The sequence below is a fragment of the Bemisia tabaci genome, chromosome 1 (assembly GCF_918797505.1).
Source record: "Bemisia tabaci chromosome 1, PGI_BMITA_v3".
NCBI lineage: Eukaryota > Metazoa > Arthropoda > Insecta > Hemiptera > Aleyrodidae > Bemisia > Bemisia tabaci.
The window spans coordinates 23,152,646-23,173,543 of record NC_092793.1 but is presented as its reverse complement, the minus strand read 5'-3'; the positions used below and the strand labels follow the sequence as shown (position 1 = coordinate 23,173,543).

Here is a 20,898-nt window from a genome sequence, read left to right as displayed (position 1 = left end):
TTTTTTGACATCGGATTTTTTTTTTTTTTTTATGTTTAATTTCTTCGGAAAATTAGAAGTTAATAGAGAAAATTGAGGTAATTTGAGCTTCAGCAGCAATCATTAAGCCGAAGAAGCTCCATTAGATACCTAAGTATAAATAAAGGCAGTGTACAATGGTGACTCGCGGGGCCCTTAATTAGGAAGGCTCGGATAATACATGATTTGTGTTGATTGATGTGTATTTGATTTGTATTTTTCTCTCATATTTTTCCCCCTTGTCATTTTCTTTTGTTAGAAAGCTAAAAAGGTGCCCCAGGAATGAAGGGGAAAGGAGATCCTCTGTTTTCCTCTCAACATTTTCGGATTTCTATTAATTCATTTTTTGGGGGAGAGGAGGGGGAATGGTAAAAGAGATGAGTAATATACGTTTTATATACGATATTTAAACATTTTACCGGAGAGAAAAGTCCATTGAACACTTAAAACTTCGATTGAAATGAGTGTAGAAAGTTTAAACTTATCTGTTGTTAAACAATATCTCTTTATTTATCTGAAATTGTGCCAAAATACATATCTAAACCCAATAATCAGGAAAATAGTCATCAAAAATGAAATCTGCGACGAAAAATACATAAGAATCATGTATCCTGATTTGTTTTATGAGCGCAAACACTACGTAAATGAGCAAACCAAGTCGCGTGATGTGCCATGTCCGGCCTGCCCTATGACTCGATCCACCGTGCGTTGGCGTATTTTCAGACTTACAATAATTAAGACCGGTCAGCGACGGACTGCGCAAAAACATAGACCAGTTCTCGAACTGGGAAACGGGGATGCGCTAATATGCGCTTCACGGCAACTGACCGACTGCACCGCATTCGGCGCAATGCGAGAAGTATTCACGCAGTCTTGTAGGCGCTGATATGCGTTTGATGCCGACCGCACTGTTTGGCGCAATGCGCGAAGTATTCAACCAGTCTTGCAGGCGCTAATATGCGTTCAACGCCGGTCACACTGTGTTTTGCATGATTTTTTGGACTCGCGTTAGAATAATCGCCTCGAATGTTGGGGCTTTAAAGGTCCACCTTGTGTTTCGACGTCATGGGAGCATTCCAACGTTGCATCATTTCTCCCGATATGATATTTTTCCGAGAAAAGTTAGAAAAGTTCTCTACGTTTGCTTTCTTAGATTGGATGGACCATTAAAAAAGGTACGAATTTAAGAACTTTTATACATGATTCCTCATCAAAATTTCACGTAAAATACGATTCGCGCAACGAAAGCCACTGAAATCATCTCCTGGCTAAGATATTAACGTTTTCATTGTACATTGTTTACGGGAAATTTGAATTGCCCGGTCACAAGAAAAACAATACCGTACGCAAGTAAAATCGTGCATTACAATGGTTTTAGCAGACTACTTAATCAAGCATTGTTTCTTTATCACCCTGTGTTGTTTAAAGGGTGGATAGCTTGCTAAAAGCTGATCCAAAGCGTCAAGATTGAGGTTGCCATATTTCCATATTGCTGAGACTGTCATAGTGACAGCATTTAGTGTGCAATCGGACCCAAGTAAATTAATCTCTCTCCCATGGGTGGAAAATTTGAATTCATTCATAAAGAACGTTATTACCGCGCCCACCATTACCATAGTTAAAGTACCGTAAAAGTATATTGTATATATCATGTATATTTTCATTAACGCAGTCACCGGCTGCCCTCGTGTGGGCGAAATAGCAATAAAGATGTTGCATGTGTGAGGAATTTGCGATTTGACTGTTGATTCTCATGTAAAAGTTCGAGAGAAACACGATGGTCCCACTGGTTTTCTCTGAAATCAACTCCCAAGCTCAAAAAAGCTCTCAAGTTGAGGCCAAAATGGAGAGGACATCCCACGCTATCCTGAGAGTCCACCTCTACATCAAGACAAACTCCATACAAAGATAGGGAGCAAATACATTAGCAGGGATGCCGTGTTTTCAGTTTTAGAGTCCCCAAATAAGGTGGCAGCCCTGTCAATGTATTTGCTCCCTATCTTTGCATGGAGAGTACGTCTTGATGTAGAAGTGGACTCTCAGGATAGCGTGGGATATCCCCTCCATTTTGGCCTCAACTTGAGAGCTTTTTTTGAGCTTGAGAGTTGATTTCAGAGAAAACCAGTGGCGCCATCGTGTTTCTCGCGAACTTTTACATAAGAATCAACAGTCAAATCGCAAATTCCTCACACATGCAACATCTCCATTAAAGTTCACTTGTTTTTCCGGGAGGCTTGGTTGGAATATACTTGCCTTCTAGCCGCCATAACCAGGGACCGGTAACTTTGTTTTTAGCTTTTGTTTTTTTAGATTTTTAATTCTTTTTGACGGTTGATAATGACCGGGAGACCGGTCGAAACGTCCCGTGATTTGAGTATTTATTGTGTGGTGTTCCAATTCTGCCTTCCGCTGGAATTTGAGCCTCAGATTAAAGGGGGAAAAAAGAAATGGTAATTTTTCACCAATCTCAGCTTGATTGGATTTTGAAGGCACTGAGATAGGAACTAAATATTCTCGACAAGAATACAAATTAGCTTGCGACTTTACAAACACTTTATTTCTTCAAATATACAAATACAAAATACAATCAATTAATATTTTTTTAAAAATTTCTTTAGGTACTAAAATTATAAAATACATCAAAAAGTCTAGAAATGTGTAGATTTTTACATGTACTTTGAATTAGTGGACGTTAAATCATTAGTGAAGTAGAAACGTACCTAACTTATGAAATAAATGACTGGATATGACTTGACTTAGACGCATCTCAAGATTTAGAAATAAAGCCAGAAGAAAATGAATGAAGCTGAAACAGCTACGATTAAAATTAAAGAAAACAGCAGAGAAGAAAAAGTCTCTGATTAATGCGTTTGGATTTATTTTTCTTAATCAAAATGACTGGGATTTTAACAAAAAAATATTTGTTGAGCAATGAGAGGCGGTAAGCATTTTTTAGAATGTTATAGAATAAAAATTGTGATACATAGATTTGATAGATAAGCTCCTGTGATGTTTGGACAGTGACGTTGAAAGTTTTTAATTTTTAAAAAAGCAGAGGATAAATTAATGAGTTACAATTATTCATGGTTAATGATGGGATATGATGGAAATTGCGTTAAGTGCGGCTTAACTATAGCTTCATACGTGTTTGAGATGCCTATCAGTAAATAAAAATGCGATCACAGGAAATCAGAGCAATCATAATTCCCAACTCAAAAAAGAGATGGAAGCTCCTTAATTATTAAAAAAATCTGAGTGCTTATTGATGAACTCTCCGTTGGCAACAGGAAGAGTACAGTGGCGTAGTGTGCTTTGCGATATATCGATTTTTATGCCATTTAAACCTATGGAAAAGGATCGATAAACAGGGTGTGCAGCAAACACCTTCAGTAATCGATTCTTTACCATAGGTTTAAATGGCATAACAATCGATACATCGCAATTCACGCCACGCCACTGAAAGTGTAATTCAGCTCGGTGCAAACAAAGGCTTCATACTTTTACAGATATACGGTGCCGAAAATTAAGTCAATCAGTCTCCATGGAAGTAATAGGCACTCGTTTATTTATTTATTTATTATTATTATTATTTTTTAATACATTACTATTCAACGAGTATTCAACATTTCTGCAATGTAATGCGCACCTGCATGGGAAACAAAGCAAGTATATGAATTCAACGGGAAGGCTGCAGCTGCAGGCCCATATGATTAGCATTTGGAGCTCTAGGAAGGAGTTTCAACGATAAAATACAAAATTGGTAGTGTTTTATTTATAGGTATGGTTTCTTGCCTTGGCAAACCTTAAACAACCGCACTACTCCTGGAGATTTTCTGCTTTTCTTTTGAGGGTCGTAGAAAAATAAGGTATACAAATAAACTGCCTTTCCCCATCTCTAAGGGTAAGTATAATACTTCCGTCGTGCTAATAAAATATAGCTAGCGTACCTCCAGACTTAGAATTGTGTATGCATCCTTTTTCCAACGATCCATTTCAGACTCATAATGCACAGTTTGAACATCGTTCTTACGCTGAGGAAGAATGGCCCAGGATCATTTTGAACCGAAGATCGGAGAGAAAGAGGACGAATATAAAATGAAGATAAATTAAAAGGGCATTGCTATCTGCGAGATGAGAATCGCCTGAGGGAATAAGGAAACATAGAAATTTGCATTGCTCCCCTGGTAAGAGTGAGTAAGTCTGACATCAGAACGATCGGTCCAATTTCTCGAAGAACAGTCTGACGTAATGCCTGATGTACAACGATTAGGTATCCTGACTTTACACTGATTTAACAGAAGTTCAATTTCTCACAATGACTGTTCCATAAAATTGAGTGATGCAAGTCTGACTCATTTTTAAGGGGGTATGAGTGCAATTTGGGGCCCTGAGCAAAATTGAAGAGAAAAAAATCAAGGGGCAAAAAATGAACAAGCTGACCTTCCAATTTGGAGGGTATCTAAATGGCACTGTGATAACAGAACAATCATTTGCTCACATAATACACATGACGTAATATAAGTAATAAATAAGAGTAGAAAAGTATAAACTGTCAAGACTAAATCTACACATTGAGAAAATAAATGCTCTACGACTAAATTAACAATATCGACGCAACAATTTAACAATCGCATTCTCAGGCAAACCATCAGAGGAGGAAAATAGAAAGAAATTATTTTGATACACAGTGCTGTAACACATGAAGCACTATATCAACAATGATGATCCAGTTCCCAAGCATTCGACACCATGGATTTATGCTGTTAATTATGATTTATATCAGAGACCAGCAGTGTTAAATGCGAACGGAAAGACTTCTTACATTTGAAAACAAGGTAGATGCCGAAGAGAGGTGTAGAAAAGAATAACGCACGAAATAGTGAGAAAATGAGAGAAAGGAATTTTCTCACAGTTACTGAAACCTGGTATCGTACTGGCTCTAGGTATATTTGATTGCGATTCTGATGGAGATCGACTAAAAATTTTCAGAGGTATTCTGGGACCAAATCTGCAATTCATGGATCCATACGAAAACAGACATTGCAGTTGAGCAAATTATATACTAGAGCTAAGCTGCTGATTTAGTCGAAAACAATTTAGTCGGACGCTAAAAATGAGAAGGAAAATTCTCAGAGAATAACTATTTTGGAAAAACGGCAAAACCTCTCTTAAAATGAATGTCATCCATGGCTTTTGTCGACTACATTTCCCATTTTTTATTCATCTGATACTTGTTATACAGGGTGATCCAGGGTTAAAACGGCCAGACTGCAGGAGCCGAAACACCCCCAAACCCCCACTTTAAATTGTGATTTCGATTTTTTTCAATCATTTACGAATTCAGAGCATAAAAATACAGGAAAGTACAAATTTTCAAGAGATTTGGTTTAAACCCGTTGCCAATATTTAGGACAAACGATTTACTTTCCGAAATTTGGGAAGAGGGCGTAGCTGCGACTGGGGACACTTTTGGAAAAAAAAAAAAAAAAACTTTTAACAACAAAAAAGTCTCACTTTGACCCGTAGAACACGCTCCTACGCTGGCCGTATAACCCTGGATCATCCTGTGTGATTATTCTCTAGAAATCTCAGGACTTCTTAAAATGTTTGAAACTTTTCTATCTTGGGAACACCACATGAAAATTCTGACGGGGCGATTTTAACGGCCGTTTCGAACCTGGACGACCAAGCGTCCGTTGTCCGAGCTATACCTGGGATGACTGGACGAATGGAAGGAGTGCTCAACGGGATCGCTGCTCCGGTAGTGGGACTTGGTCACTGTTTTCACGTCCGTCGATTCGATGGTCTCCGGCTTCCCGTTCTTGTTCGGCACTGTTTTCTTGCTAAAATTCTTCACCGTGTTCGTCACCGAGGGTCGCAGCGGGTCTGTGGATTTGGACGTTATGCGAACGGTCTCCGAGTAGTCGTCGTTGCTCCCGCGGCGTCCCACACGACTCTCGCCGTTCACCACTGGGCGAAGACTGTTACCGTTGAGCTGTGTGTGGACGGTGGAGCGGTAGCTGTCACCGTTGATCGGGGAGTGGACGGTGGAGCGGTAGCTGTCACCGTTGATCGGGGAGTGGACACTTGAGCGGTAGGTCTCATTCGAGTTGACGGTGGAGCGATAGCTGTCACCGTTGATCGGGGAGTGGACGGTGGAGCGGTAGCTGTCACCGTTGATCGGGGAGTGGACAGTGGAGCGGTAGCTGTCACCGTTGATCGGGGAGTGGACGGTTGAGCGGTAGGTCTCGTTCGAGTTGACAGTCGAGCGATAGTTGTCTCCGTTGAGCAACGGCGAGTGGACGGTGGTTCGGTACGTTGTTCCGTTGGCCGGTGAGCTGGAGGAGTATTCGTAGCTCGAACTGCTTTTCACAGGTGTGCTCGTCCGGAGATTTTTGTCTTCGTCGAAGCTGTTGATCGTGCGGAACAGCTCCGGCGCGCGGTCATAAAGCCCTTTCATAAATACCTGAAATCAAAAGTTAATTGAGGTTGAGTGCGTTGTTGAAACATCATTATGTTCGTCAAATATGATATCAACATCTTCCAATTTCCTAGTCTGATAAACATTTACGATTGTAATGCTTCCCCGATTGTTTAGAAGGTACCGAGATTTAACATTTTAAATCCTGATAACGATAATATCGGAGACTTTAACGATGGGGTAGAAAAGAATCAATTATTCATTTACTTCTCAACAGAAGAAGTCAGCTCGGATAAAGAGGAGGGGCACGTTGAGGGTGTTAGAGCAAATCTTTTTCGGTAAGCAAACGGTAATTTTTTTTCTTCTTCTTCGATTTTTCGGAACATCAACTATCTCCGATTCAGTCGCTACTGGCGGAGACGGCCATCCCTATCGAAATTGTGAGTTATTTTTGTCTGAATCATAACTTATTGTCACGTTATATAACCCACGATTATATACCACGATATAAAATCACGATAAAATCAAAGAGAGATCGATGGCGAGATCATAATTACTGAGGGAAAGAATGCGTTTACATAGGTTGGAAAAAATATATTGTCTCACCTCTCACACCTATTACGCAAAATTTAATGATATTCCGGTTGGCATAAAACATTGGAGAAAAAAAAAACATTCCTACTTTGAGATTGTATGGGTGAGTTTTACTTCTGCCCCTAAACAGTTTTAACCAGACTATATACTTTGTTACATTTTTTTTTGGTATTCACTGAATTTATCTAAATCAAAAGGCTCTATATCCATTGGGACAAGAGCCTATCTTAGATGTATTTCTTTGAATCTCAGGGTTACGGAAATCACGAGAAGCTGAAAGTGGAAAGAGATTAAAGAATGAAGTGAAGACGCAAAAATATTTCAATTATTAAACAAGAATACAGGCAAGAAAAACTGGCGGAAGGTAAAAGCGGAGGCAAAATAGAACGAGTAAATAAAGATGAAAAGTGAAGACATGAAGATGAAATATGAGAGGGTGAGAGTGAAAGTACAGATAAAAATACTGACAAAAGAGGCGCAGGCAATTGCAGTTCCAGGTCAAATTAAGGATTAATTCCGGTATTAACAATGCTCAACTATGCTGCTGTGCATGCGGTCAATATGAAAAATAAGGTAGAGGTGAGGTTCAAAAAATATACGTGGGTGTAAGTGCGCAAGCATTATGGAGCTTTTTGAAGTAAAATGTTTGTAATATGGATGTGCAGTGCGAAGGTACAGGTTCGATAGAAGCAGTAGTTGAAAACAGACGGATATACTGTGACATTATGCACTTAGAAATTTTGCAAATGGACGAACAAATTATGTTCTCCCTGGCCACGAAGATAGTGACGTAAATGAAAAGCTCAGATTGGAGTTGAAGGGAATGATATTGATGACTCAATATCAGGTTTCCTTGGATCTATTCTCCATGCTTGTAGTCGGCCAACTTTATGACTTTGAGTGTAATTCATTAATCCACCTTGCTCGCCTAGCTCTTACAAAATAAAATCAGCAGAACAAACAGTAGCGTAGCCAGACGTTTTTCATAGCCGCGGCCTACGACCAGAAATTTCTTGTGGGAGGGGAGGGGGCGAGGTGAAAAATTCCTGAAGATCACGAAAAGTGATGTTTTCTGGGGGAAAAGCTTGGACTCCCTACCTTTCTGACTACGGAACTGTGAGGATCTACAAGAAATAGAAAACATTGATATTGAGTAAATTCCAATTTTACGAGGGGCGCTTCATTTTTCTCTTGCGTGGCCGTGTGTCTGTCTTACCTTCCGCTTGGTCTCGTGAGCGGACTCCTTGTGGTAGCCGTTGGTCGTCCGTCGGAGGGGTTCCTCGGCGATGGCCTCCTGGAGGTTGCGGGTGCTCCGACTGATGCTGGTCACTATGCCGGGGCTCTTGAGAGGGGCCGACGTCTCCTCCAGGCTGGAGAGCTGCGGGTTCGAGGTGTACTGCGAGCGGACCGCCGACTCGTACGGGTCGCCGTGGACGTTGAACGACTTGGAGCGGAGCAGGGAGGAGCGGTAGGTCCGTGCCGGCTTCGCCGGTCCCGTGTTGGTCAGCGGCCGGTCCCCCATGCCCGGCGCGGGGTGCTCGTTGATGATGGAGACGTTGAACATACTCCCGTGCCCGTTCTGAAGCCGCGGCGAGCGCTCCTCGGTGCTTTTCGTCACGTAGACCTACGCAAAGGTGACCGCGGGGGCGTTAGCAAGGGTGTGACCATGCATACAAAGAAGCTTTTACATGAAAATGTTTGATGAGATGTGATGGATTTCAATGACGGTGGACATTTCACACTGATCAGACTATTTTGTTTGGCATTGCAGTTTGGTAAATCTACGTAAAAGCGTTGTGGGGTTCAAGCCCTGGGACTCTTTCTGGCGAAACCACTGCTTATCCATGGTGAAACTGCAAAAATGCGTACGTTGCTTTGCGCCACTGCAAACTTTCTGTGATACATCATTTTCTGCATGAAGACTACTGAACGTCATTTTTTTAAAAGTTCGGTCATTTTTTTCTCAATTGGATGCATATTTTGTAACAAATTTAAAGCTATGGACGGGATGTTTGTTTGATCTCCTTTTAAGAAATAAAATAGGGGCGGAGATTTTGAAATGCCGCAACCAAGATACCCATTTTCGCGCTTTGACCGTATTTATATATGTTAAATTTGTAAGATCAAATAAAATGCCAGACACAAAAAGAGGCTCCACTGCGAGTTTGGTTTGATATTTTTTTTTAACATTCTGCATGCCAAAATATCTGTATACCAACTCTACCCAAAGACACTAATAACTCAATTTCTAGTTTTACAACACTAAGATCTCTTTATTTAATTTTGAAAGGACACGCTGGGGCTTGTGAAACCACTCACACCTTTTTACTCATGAGGTCCCGCTCGTTGCTTAAAGCATATCAAATATGATCTTGCGATGGCTATCGCAATGTTGGATGATAAGCATCTATTGGTCACTCACCTCAGGCTTTTGTGGACTTACTTTGTTAATACTTTGCAATACCAAATCGAATGAAAGCAACTCAAAAGCGAGAAAATACTCAAAGTAAAAAGCGACAAATGAGTCTCAAGGTGATCCAAGGATTCGCATATATCTCAGTAGAAATTGATTTTGCGGAGCATATGCAATGACCCTGGCAAAGTCGATCAACATAATAGCATGCCGAATCAATATGATATGGATTGCATTTTGCAAAAAGGAACCACTAGCATTGCAATGATGCCAAGATTGTGCAACTTCATCTTTTGCAATAAAATTGCGGAAATCGTGAAAAACTATGAAATTTAGATGGTATTTTTTGTCTTAAATTTACAGTTTTTAGCGAGTAAAATAGAAACTATGAATGGATAATCGGGGTTTTCCTCCAAGACAAAAGAAGTTGCACAATCTTAGCAACATTGCAATGCTAGTGGTTCCTTTTTGCACAATGCAATCCATATAATACTGGCCCATCATAATATCCGTGTGATTTCATGTTGGCTCATCATATCCAGAGACAAGAGACCCTCCACTAGTATCTTGGCCATTGTGGAAGCTTTTACTTTCGGGACTTCAGCATTCTACTGTTGACTTACCTACATGGTTGATGTTTAACAACGTGTTGGCAGTTTCGTTTCGCAAACAAGTCGAAAATGGTCGAAGTTTGCGAAACTTGTTTGGCTCATGACGTCACCCGAAGCTCATCATTGACCATGTAGGTAGGTCAACAGCCGAAATTGAGGTGATGACTGTTGCTCCCTAATAATTGTCCATAAGGAACTGTTGAATCCCCGAAAGTAAAATCTTCCACCTGTCGCTAGGAGGCCAGTGGAGGGTCTCTTGTCTCTGATCATATCGTACATCAGTATGATAACATGCTGTTAGGTTAGACCAGCGTGATATCAGTGTGATACCAGCATGATATCATACTGATATGATACCGTACTGATACCTAAGTGATATCATTCGACCGATTCGCATTTGTGGTATGCTGATCTGCCCCACCAGGGCTAGTTTAAAACCTTGTCGACAGTGAATTTGCTAAAAATTTGAAGTGGAACATACTTGTTTCTTGACACGGTGCTCATCGGCGAGTTTCCTGGGGAGAGTTTGAACACCACCTCGGTCACCGCGGTAAGGGTCGTGGCTGACCTCGTTATGGTAGCTGTCGTTTATCAGTCGGCTCGTGCTTTTGCTGTGCCTGCCCAGGGTACTTGAGCTGTGATTATTTGTTGAGCTGTGGTTATTTGTGCTAGATGAGACGTATGACCTGTGTGCATGTAATGGATATTTGTTATTGTTACAATGAGTGAGTGCAGGTGGATGATGGGAATGTTAAAAGGATAAAAAAGCTGACGAGAACTAGAGACAAAATATCTCTTATACAGTCAAATTACGAACAAGAACGAATCATAGGTGCCGCTTTAAGCAAATTAATTTTCAAGATTCAAATCCCCTGCGGCCAAATTTTTTCGGCTCTTTCACATGGAGATGCAACATCCATCGATGGGTTCAAGTTCAAACCGCACCACCGGCCAATCAGAAGCGCTAAGCTGGATTCAAGTGCATCAAGATTCGTCTTAAGTATATTTAAGTACGATAAAAAGAGCGAAAAAATTTGGCCCCTGTTTACTTGGTAAAACTTGATTTTTTTGTGAGAATTTGACTTCCCGCATTTGCGATTTCGTAATCACGTCAAATGAATTTTCCTCACAATTTTTTCTTCCATGTTTAGTTTTGTAAATTGCATACATTCTACTTCGCGAATCGCATCGATACAAATGATTCTTGAATTAGGACAAAAAGTTTTTGCTAATTGTTTAAACCGTATATTATCTCCATTTATATATCTGGTGACATTGTGACGGTACATACGTAATTCGGCTTAAATGATTAAGTTGTAAAACATCTTAGCGCTTTTAATGACGTCATCACTACACGTTCAAAAAAAGCAAAGAAAAATAAGCTCTGTACCCACAGTGCTATTCTGTTATTTTCCACACGTTGACAAGTAATAAGGGGATCAACTTTGTTGTTAGCGTGGCTGACAATTGAGGGGTTTGGAGGACAAGGCGCATAAGTGCAGTTTTGGAAAAAATTGAGATATTGATGATTTCAAGTAAAACTAGTCTTAATGCATACTTCGTGAAAAATTCGCTTCCAAATTCCAATTTTTAAGCATCAAAAAGTCAGTTTGAACTTTCTTTCCGCCATATGGATCCATGTAATTTTGAAACTTTAAATACGTATTTCTCGAAAAAGCAAAAACTGCACTTATGCGCCTTGTCCTCCAAGCCCCTCAATTGACCTTCACAACGTCCCTGCTCAATAATTATTCCGATTTGAAAAGACCATCGGTGTGGCGCACAGTGGACCGAATCAATTAGAGAGGTCGGACTTGAAATTTTTGACTAAAACCGCAAAATTTGACGTTTGTTTCGTCACAATTTAAATTTCAAAGGGTGCTTGTCGTAGACAATTTTACGAGCAAACCAATGGACCCACTTTGAGAATCTAAAAATTATAAATAAACGGAGTTACAATAAAAGCTCGCTAAGTCGAACTATACGGTTAAGACGAAATGTCGATTGAGTCGAATTTTTATTTCGGTCCCAAGACACGTTCACAAATGAAATGGAAAACCGGTTAAGATGAATTTCCGCTTAAGTCGAATTTTTTGTCGGTCCCTACACAATTCGACTTAGCGAGCTTTCACCGTATAAGCTTTTCAATTTTTCAAATTTTTTCCGACCTCTCTTACTGACTCGAGCCACTGTGCGGCGAAGCCCAAAAACTGGGATCGGGCTCACGAAGAAACACGAATTCGGACGTTCTGTTGTTCGCTGGAACATGAAAATTCTCTACATATTACTCAATATCGTGGGTCTTGGATGGCATCACTCGGAGGCAATCGGCTAATGCAAATACGCCTGTAAATAAAGCATTTTAATGGACCACTAGATAAGGTACGAATTTCAGCATTCTGATACATGTTTCTTAACCAAAATTTTACGTAAAACATGATGCGCACAACGAAAATTACCGAAATTAACTCCTTACGAAGATATTTAATGATTCTTGATGCGTGAATTCAAACCACCCGCTCATGAAAACTCAATGCTCCACGTGATTCACATCGCGCGCTAAACGTTATCATGACAGTTTTTGCGATATAAAAATCTGGCAACCTCAATCTTGACACTTTGGCTCAGCTATAGCAAATTGCTTCTAGTTTGAACAACACATGGTGGAAAATGAACATTGCTCGATTGAGAATCTTGCTGAAACCGTTGTAGTGCGCGATTTGACTCACGTAGAGCTTTGAGTTTCTTGTGAGCGGGCAGTTCAAATTCCTCGTAACCAATGTGAAATAAAAACGTTAATATCTTCTTTAGGAGTTGGTTTCAGTAATTTTCGTTGCACGAATCGTGTTCTACGTGAAATTCTGGTTAAGAAACATGTATCAGAATGCTTAAATTCGTACCTTGTCTAGTGGTCCATTCGGACGTTCTGTTGTTCGCTGGAACATGAAAATTCTCTACATATTACTCAATATCGTGGGTCTTGGATGGCGTCACTCGGAGGCAATCGGCTAATGCAAATACGCCTGTAAATAAAGCATTTTAATTGCGAGAAATTAGGGAGGAGGCGTGCGTCGTGGGGCGTGGGGGGCGACGGCGGCGCTCCCTTTTCCGATCGACGGCGAATTCGGATGCAAAAAATCAGAGGCTGCGCAGCGGGCGTCGCGTCGCGTCGCCGGTTTGCGGCGCGCGAAAAAATTCCGCGCTGACATCACGCGCCTCAATATGGGCAAGTGTTGTTGAGCCGCGGAAACCGTGGGCTCCGAACCGCGAGTATCGCACTTCATAAATTGGCCCGAGTATTTCTATGGCGGGATTTTTGGCAGGGTATAGAATACCTAGGGGCCGCATTAATAGTCACTCATCTTACAAAATTCAATTTTTCACAAATTCGAACATCTTCTCCAGTGGCAATTCTTGAATGTTGGCAACACTGTTTTTACGACATTTAAATCCATGAAAAATATCGATTTCGGGTGAGGCAAGCTGGCTCACCTGGAATCGATTGTTTTACATACATTCAAATGGAGGAAAAACGGTGTTGCCAAATTTCAAGAATCGCCACTGATGTTCTCCAAAATAAACATTTTTACAAAGAGCTTTGTCGTGTATTCTAGCGGTAGAATTAGGGTCGGATATATAGTTTTGCCTTTAACAACCCCTTTCCATGAGGGGTTCCACATGGTTTATGTTGTGATTAAGGAGGGTTCACATGGTAACGTAAAAAGTACAATTTAAACGAATCTCCAGAAAAAAATCAAAAGAATAACTTCGGAAACAGACAAAATAATGCAAGGGACACATTCATTTGCTTTCACAAATAATTACAAATAAAAAGGGGGGAAAAACTGATTTTGACAAAGACTTTAGGATGGGAGCACACGAACGTCGGAAAAGGTTATTTCTTCGGCCCTATCCCTCCATCCTCTCAGAAATTAAAAGTAAATACCCATACAATTTTGTACTAGTTCTGTAACGGAAGAGCCGCTGTAACCACGAAATAAAAGTATTGTAACCACCGTGCGAAGTGCGTATATTTTTAAAATAAAAGTGAGGGGTTCAGAACTGCTGTCTCTCCATTTTTGAACCTCCTTGGAGCGTCGTGATAACGCAGAGTTTTGCGTCATGCGAGGCTCACCTATTGATCTTATTTAATTCATCAATGGGGAAGAATAAGAGAAAGTATTCAGAAACTGTTGGAACAAAAACGCAGTGATGAAACATGATCCTTTTTTCCTATCCACTCGTTTAAGTCTCCTAACAATTGTATGAATATTGTTTGAACTGTTTCTACATCGCGTTCTCAAAACGATTTAATTGAAGGCAAACTGTTCCGTTCAATCGTTATGATGAATTTTCAATAAATAATTCTTACATTTTCATGTATTTTCTAAAAACCTTTGCGAGTCAGGTATTCAGATACAAATTTAAATCAAATAAATATTTTGAAATACACATGTAACTCTGAAATTCCGGTTTAAAATTACAAATGTGTAGTTTATAATTGCAACACTTTCTCAATCGGAATGCTTAATTTAATCATTCATCCCTGCATTTGTCCCAAGGTACCTACAATTTTTCCCATGGAATTCTAGCTTTTCGGCAACGAAATGTTTCAGTAATCGATTCGATGTGAGCTAAGTGGCATCACTGGTTCTGAGGGAACCGCTACGGCGTGGGCTCTACACCTGAATTCAGTCAACCTGCGCACATCCAGATTTGGTATGGCCTTAATAAAATCTCATTTGCAGAGACAACTAAAACAACAGGAGAAACTGCCACTGCGTTTTATTTGAATCTATGTCCTATCATACGGTCGAGTTTGCTTATTTTGCTATTGGTAATATTCTGATTTAGTGACTGCGTCATTCGATGTTCGATACATTCGATATGATTTCAACCAGAACGAATGAACTGTTTAATATCGATCGTTTTGCCGCGCTTTTTATAAGCGGCACAATATTTATACACGAAAACCACTAAAAATATAAAGGCACTAAATCAGTCTGTGAGTTAAAAAAAACTGCATCTATATTTCAGAGGAAACCCTAGATTTTTCGGTTTAGAGAATATTCTGCTAATATCGAAAAAAAAAAAAAAAAAACTCAGGGAAGCTTCCAAGAAATCATGTGGACTAGTTTTTCAAAGAAAAAATAAAGAATGACAGTAAGTCTGCAACATCGCAAACGTAGATACGTGATTTAGCACTTAGGCCATCTATGTTTAAAGGGTAACTGTTAGTATTTATCCAAAATTTTGAAAATTTCACTTTACAATCATGAAACGATCAGAAATCACATCCGAAAAAAATGTGGGTGAGTTACATTATTTTTCTCCTCTTCTTTTTTTTTACAAAAATTATCGACGGTCCTTTTTCCTCATGCAAACGCATGCATATTTTTACGTATATTTTCTCTTCTTCCCTCTGATTCTTCTCAGAATGTTTGAATTTAAGGAAATAAATGGACGAGCTTTCTCCCTCTTGTTATTGAAAAGTTAAGGAGAATTTGCGTAACTTAAGTTCTCTAAATCTTGAGTTTAAACAATTCAGAAAATTATTTTGCTTGATATTATTTCATTTTAAATTCATATTTTTTTGACGAACCGTGCTATTCTCGCCCGAAATTGTGCTTCCATTTTCGAACGATCAGGGAAAAAAAGTGAAATTTTCAGTGAGAAGGGGCAAAATAATTTCCTGGCAAATCTGCAAAGTGGAAATTTTGCGACGTTTAAACGTAATTGTTCGTCTGGAAGAACACGGAATGGCCCAATTGAACATTCACTCCATACTGTGTAGTTCCTTCTTTCACAAGGGCATATCTTACATTCTTTGTTTATAGAGCCAAAGAGCTGGAACTACATTTTTACCGATTTTAGACGTTGCGGGAAACCATGAGACAGCTTCGTTGCTGGCGACGAATTTTGCGGCTTTGATAACCTTGTATTTTGAGCCCAGCGTTAGGAATTACAACGATTATGTTTTTATTCGCGGTTAGAAATTTCCATGCTTATGGTTACTTTGAGTTACCTTTTTTACGGTCAGATATAAACCCAAAGGACTTGGTTAATCGACCGAATTTTTGGTTAAACCGACCGAAACCGTAGGTGACTCTGAAATATTTAGGGATGAGTGTACTCTTATTTCTCTCATTTTCACTCAGAGCTTGGCTCAGTGGCCAGCTTATTGGAATATAACCAATCCAATCCAGGTCCAATCTGGGGGCTTGCGTCTGATTTTTATGACGAAATTGGAAAATTTTCAACCCAAAGATTTCGTCAAAGTAATCCAAAGAAAAACCAACCAAAACATATTAACCCCTCGTTTAAGTTATTTTGTGGTCTACTTCCCGCATGAACACAAAATGTCAGTTACTCATTCTTACAATGTACGTTACAAAGTAAATACTGGGTGCGTCGAAAATGCAAAGGGCTCGATTTTCCTAAAATTGTTAGTGATTATGGGTCAGTTGCGCTAGTCACAGAATCGTGTTTTGATGCTTGATTCTTGTAGATTAGCTCAAAAATAAGATTTGTCCAAACATCAACTTTCTACGTTGAATATTAACCGCGCCTTGAAAAACTTGATTTATGACGTCATCCACCGCGGTAGTACGTACCATGTTATGCACAACCGTGGATGACGTCAAAAACCAGACTTTTCAAGGGGCGATATCTCGGTTAATATTCAACGTAGAAAGTTGCCGTTTGGACAAATCTTGTTATTTTTTTAGTTAATCTACAAGTATCAAGCATCAAAACACGATTCGGTTACCAGAGCACATGACCCTTTTAATGGCTCTTACAGCTAAGATATTAATACGCACTGGAAAAAAAAAAAAACACGTTGGATCTAGAGTCCAGACTCTTGATAACATTAACAAGAAAAAATACTCTTGACTCAATCAGATTTAAGCTTGAATCAAAAGGAAATCCGCTCAAAGTAAGAGGCTTGGTTCTTGATTTAAGCAAAAATCCTATTGAATCAAGAGTACTTTATCTTGTCGATGTTTTTCAAGAGTCTGGACTCTAGATCAAATGAGTTTGCTTGATATTATTTCATTTTAAATTCATATTATTTTGACGAACCGTGCTATTTTCGCCCGAAATTGTGCTTCCATTTTCGAACGATCAGGGAAAAGAAGTGAAATTTTCAGTGAGAAGGGGCAAAATAATTTCCTGGCAAATCTGCAAAGTGGAAATTTCGCGACGTTTAAACGTAATCTCGGAGTCTGGACTCTAGATCAAATGAGTTTTTTTTTTTTTTTTTTTTTTTTTTTTTTTTTTTTTTTTTTTTTTTTTTTTCCAGTGCGGTAAAAGTAGATGAAAAATTCAAATTTCGAAGAACTGACCTGTAGTGTTGGTGCGACTGCCCGAGCGCGACCTGCTCCTGTGCGGAGTGACGCCGTCGTACTCCCTTTCCTTGCCGTAGATGCTGCCGTTGAAGGGGTCCTCGCCGAGGTAGTAGCGGTGGACGACCGGGGCTCCGGTCGGGGTGTCGGCTCCGCTGTCCATCTCGCGACTCTCTCGGCTCCCGCGGCGGTAGTCGGCGGCGGCGCGGCTCGACTGGCGGGCCACGCGCCCAGGCCGCGGGGGCGCCACCGGGAGGTCGTCGATGACCTCGCTCGTCACGTAGGCGCCCTTCTTGTCCCCCTCCCCGCGGAGCTTCCCCAAGAAGGAGTCCTTGCGCTTCTTCTCCTTGCTCGCCGAGCGGAACTTCCCGATGATCTTGCGGAAGGACTCCCCGATCGACGACTTCCGGTCCGTCTTCTCCGGTTCCTGGCGGCGGGGGCGGCGCGTGTTGGGGCGGGATGTCGAAGCGCGTCTTCTGGTGCTTCCGCCGGGCGTCCGACGGGGTCTCAGGGCGCAGTGCGGACGGGGTGGGCGAGGCGGAGGCCGGGCCTGGGGAGCGGACTTTGTGCCCGGACTTGGGCGAGTAGTCCGGCAGGGGTTCGTCTTCTGGCGGGGTGTCCGGGTCGTAGCGCGGCGTTGACTTCTGGCGCCGGTCCCAGGAGCGGTACGAGTGTTCCCGCGTCTGGTGGGAGGATCTGGACTCGCCGTTCGTGTACACATCAGCCCGCTGCCGAAATAAAATAAGAACATACATTATTAAATTTTTCAAGCTGTGGGGTTTGTGAACGCCCTATCAGGGATCGTCCATAAAATATGTAACGCTAAAAGGGGGTTAAGAAAAGCGTTAGGATATTTTGTTTTTATTTGTTAAAGGATATGGATCTAAGCGTTGTGAGGGGCAAGGGGGGAATACAAAATCCGAAATTTAGCACTCCGTGTTTTATGAACTTTTATAAAGATTTTAGGTGATCAAACGTAATAGTACACCTCCATCGTTCAGCTGATCTTTGAATGCGTCTGACACGTGATGTTGGTTTTTTGGTAAAATCTTGATGTCAAAGTCATTGGAGAAGGATTGACCAAAACTTGCGGCAAGCTATCTCTGGTGTCGGCTAAATGACGAGGAGAATGTACTTGTACTTGCATGGTTGGTTGGCCTGAAAGCTTGTTTTTAGTCTGAAATTTTGAAGTGTCAATCGAGATTCCAGTGAATAAACAACAGGGCCCATGATCCTATTTCGACGCAAAAATGACTTTACTCCATTTTGATCCTTATATCTAATTTCAAATTCGATAATTTCTGAGAGAACATGAAATTCTTAAGCTGTATCATAATCCAAAACTTTTATTACTGTGTTTCGATTCTCACATTTGATTTCCGATTATATACTTCTTGCAAGAGCAAGACTTTTCAACTCGGCCGACTTTTTTGGTACAATTTCAATGTGGACGCTGTTTTTGTTTTGTATAAACTCCCATGGAAAGTATATAAAATAAACCCAGAGCAATTCAATAAAAAAGGCTGATCGTCTGTAGCGGATTCTCTCTCTCTCTCTTTTTTTTTTTTTTTTTTTTTTTTGAAAAAAACAACGTAAGCGCGTTAGCACGTAAGCAACGTTCACAAAAAATAATCTCAAAGGTTGAGATCGAGAGCGTAAGAGAAGAGAGTGAACAAGGCTATTAACTGCTGCTGAGCACGGAGTAAATTGAAAGAAAAAGCGCCTGCGATGTCGATGCATCTACACGTGCTCCGCAGTAAGCTTTTGGTATCACGTCCGAAATGAAGGCACTTTTCCATGCTTGTCCTGATTGAATCCGTTTAAAATAGAGATTTTGGGTTCAAATGTAGATGACTTTCACCGGTGGATAAACACTTTGCACGAGCTGTTATATAAATTGCTCTCTATCCCGTCGGTTTGTTTCTATGGATTCAAATAGTCGTAGTCAAATGGTAAAATATCATAGTCATGTACTTACTCTGTTTAGATGCACTCTGGTGCACGTTTAGATGCGTCGACGTGGCAGGTGCTTTTTTTTCAGTATATTCCGTGCTTAGCAACACCTTACGGACTTATAATCTCAGATCAAATTGATAAGTTAAATGAAATTACCCCTTTTTTCTGGGACCCAAAGGAATAATTTATTCTTCTGGGTTTCTATAAGGAAATTCTAAATCCTTTCGTCCGCTGAAATTACTGAAACCTGCCACATGATTAACTTCGTGACATCAAACACCACATTATTTTTGATGGGTAAATCGGTATTCTGACGGGCTTCAGAGCAGCAAATTATTTATAAAAATTAACCCAAATCTTTAATTTTGTCTTTAGAGGAACAGGATAGTAAACATATTTTAAAATTACTGCTAGTTTTTCGTTCAGATCATGAGCGTACACCAAAAGTCAAACCTAAAATCCCCAATTTCTTGAAGGTATGGATCCGATCGACATGAATCGATCGAACAATTTAGGCATGAAACAATCGATAGAGTTTCGACCGGCGCCTATTCGATCGACAAATTATGAAAAAATAGATATCGATTAGATCGACGTGAACAAGAACGATCGAAAAGTAAAAACGGAAATCGATCGACAGCTCCTGTATACTATTTGATCGAATCATAGTGCTGTTGATCGATTCACGGGACTATCCATGGCTTCATTGATTTTTCGATCGATTTATAGTTGTTGATCGAATCGGTGTCGATCGAATTACGTCGGTCGATTCACGTTTTTATCTTTTGATCGATTCATGTTCATCGAATCCATGCCCTCTTTGACTCTGTGAAGTGCTCCATTTGACTGCTTTTAGTGCTTCCATTCCATGTCCGTTAAAAGTTCCGGAATTTTTTTTAGATTTTTTCAAAAGTTCCAAGAAAGTTCCGGAAAATGCAAACATTTTCGGGAATTTCAGAAGTTCCGTGAAAAATTAGGAAAATCTAAAAAGTTCCGGAATACGGAACTACTTCAGGGAAATGGGATCACTGACTGATTCAAACTCGGGCTTTCGTCAATGGTGTGACTGACCTGTTTCCGGTTGACGTGGGGTGGTGACGGCGACGGCGAGGGTGAGGGTGTCGGTGGTGCGGGGTTGGGGGCGAGGGTGCGGTGGGGCTCGGGGGCCCTCTCGTCGTCGGTGGAGGCGAGCCGCTTCTGGACGGTGGAGTAAAGCGGGAGGGAGTCCAGCTCGCTCTTGGAGGAGGCGGCGTTTCGCTCTGCGTGCCGCCGCGAATACGAGTAGCGCTCCCGGGTCACCCGTCCCGACGTCCCGCTGTTCCCGTGCGACTCCGACAGGGACGTCGGCTCCGGGCTGGCAGGGCTGTACGTGAACGACTGGGCCCGCTCGATCGCCGGGCGGTTGTACTGCCGGGAATAGTGAGAGCTCGACTGGTACCTGTTCAGAGAAGACACAGTATTAAGATCATGTTGTTACCATAAATATACAACGCTGTAGTCAAAAGTATATAAACATACGGATGTGAAGTTTGGCAGCTG

At 40.9% G+C, this 20,898-nt stretch overlaps 1 protein-coding gene across 10 annotated transcripts in view; it reads right to left on the bottom strand.

The window, feature by feature from the left end:
• Positions 1-3,397: 3,397 nt before the first annotated feature.
• chas (chascon) overlaps positions 3,398-20,898 on the bottom strand; it is a 188,704-nt gene continuing 171,203 nt past the window's right edge. For 9 of the 10 annotated variants that reach the window (XM_019057278.2, XM_072298084.1, XM_019057272.2 and 6 more), the window contains 5 exons: positions 20,431-20,797; positions 17,404-18,131; positions 10,539-10,743; positions 8,250-8,657; positions 3,398-6,484 (listed from right to left, as the gene is read on the bottom strand). In XM_019057278.2, the coding sequence (XP_018912823.2) occupies positions 5,678-6,484; positions 8,250-8,657; positions 10,539-10,743; positions 17,404-18,131; positions 20,431-20,797 (2,515 nt within the window). In that variant the 3' untranslated portion in view covers positions 3,398-5,677. The remainder of the gene's footprint in view (positions 6,485-8,249; positions 8,658-10,538; positions 10,744-17,403; positions 18,132-20,430; positions 20,798-20,898) is intronic. The other variant, XM_019057279.2, reaches the window with a different exon arrangement.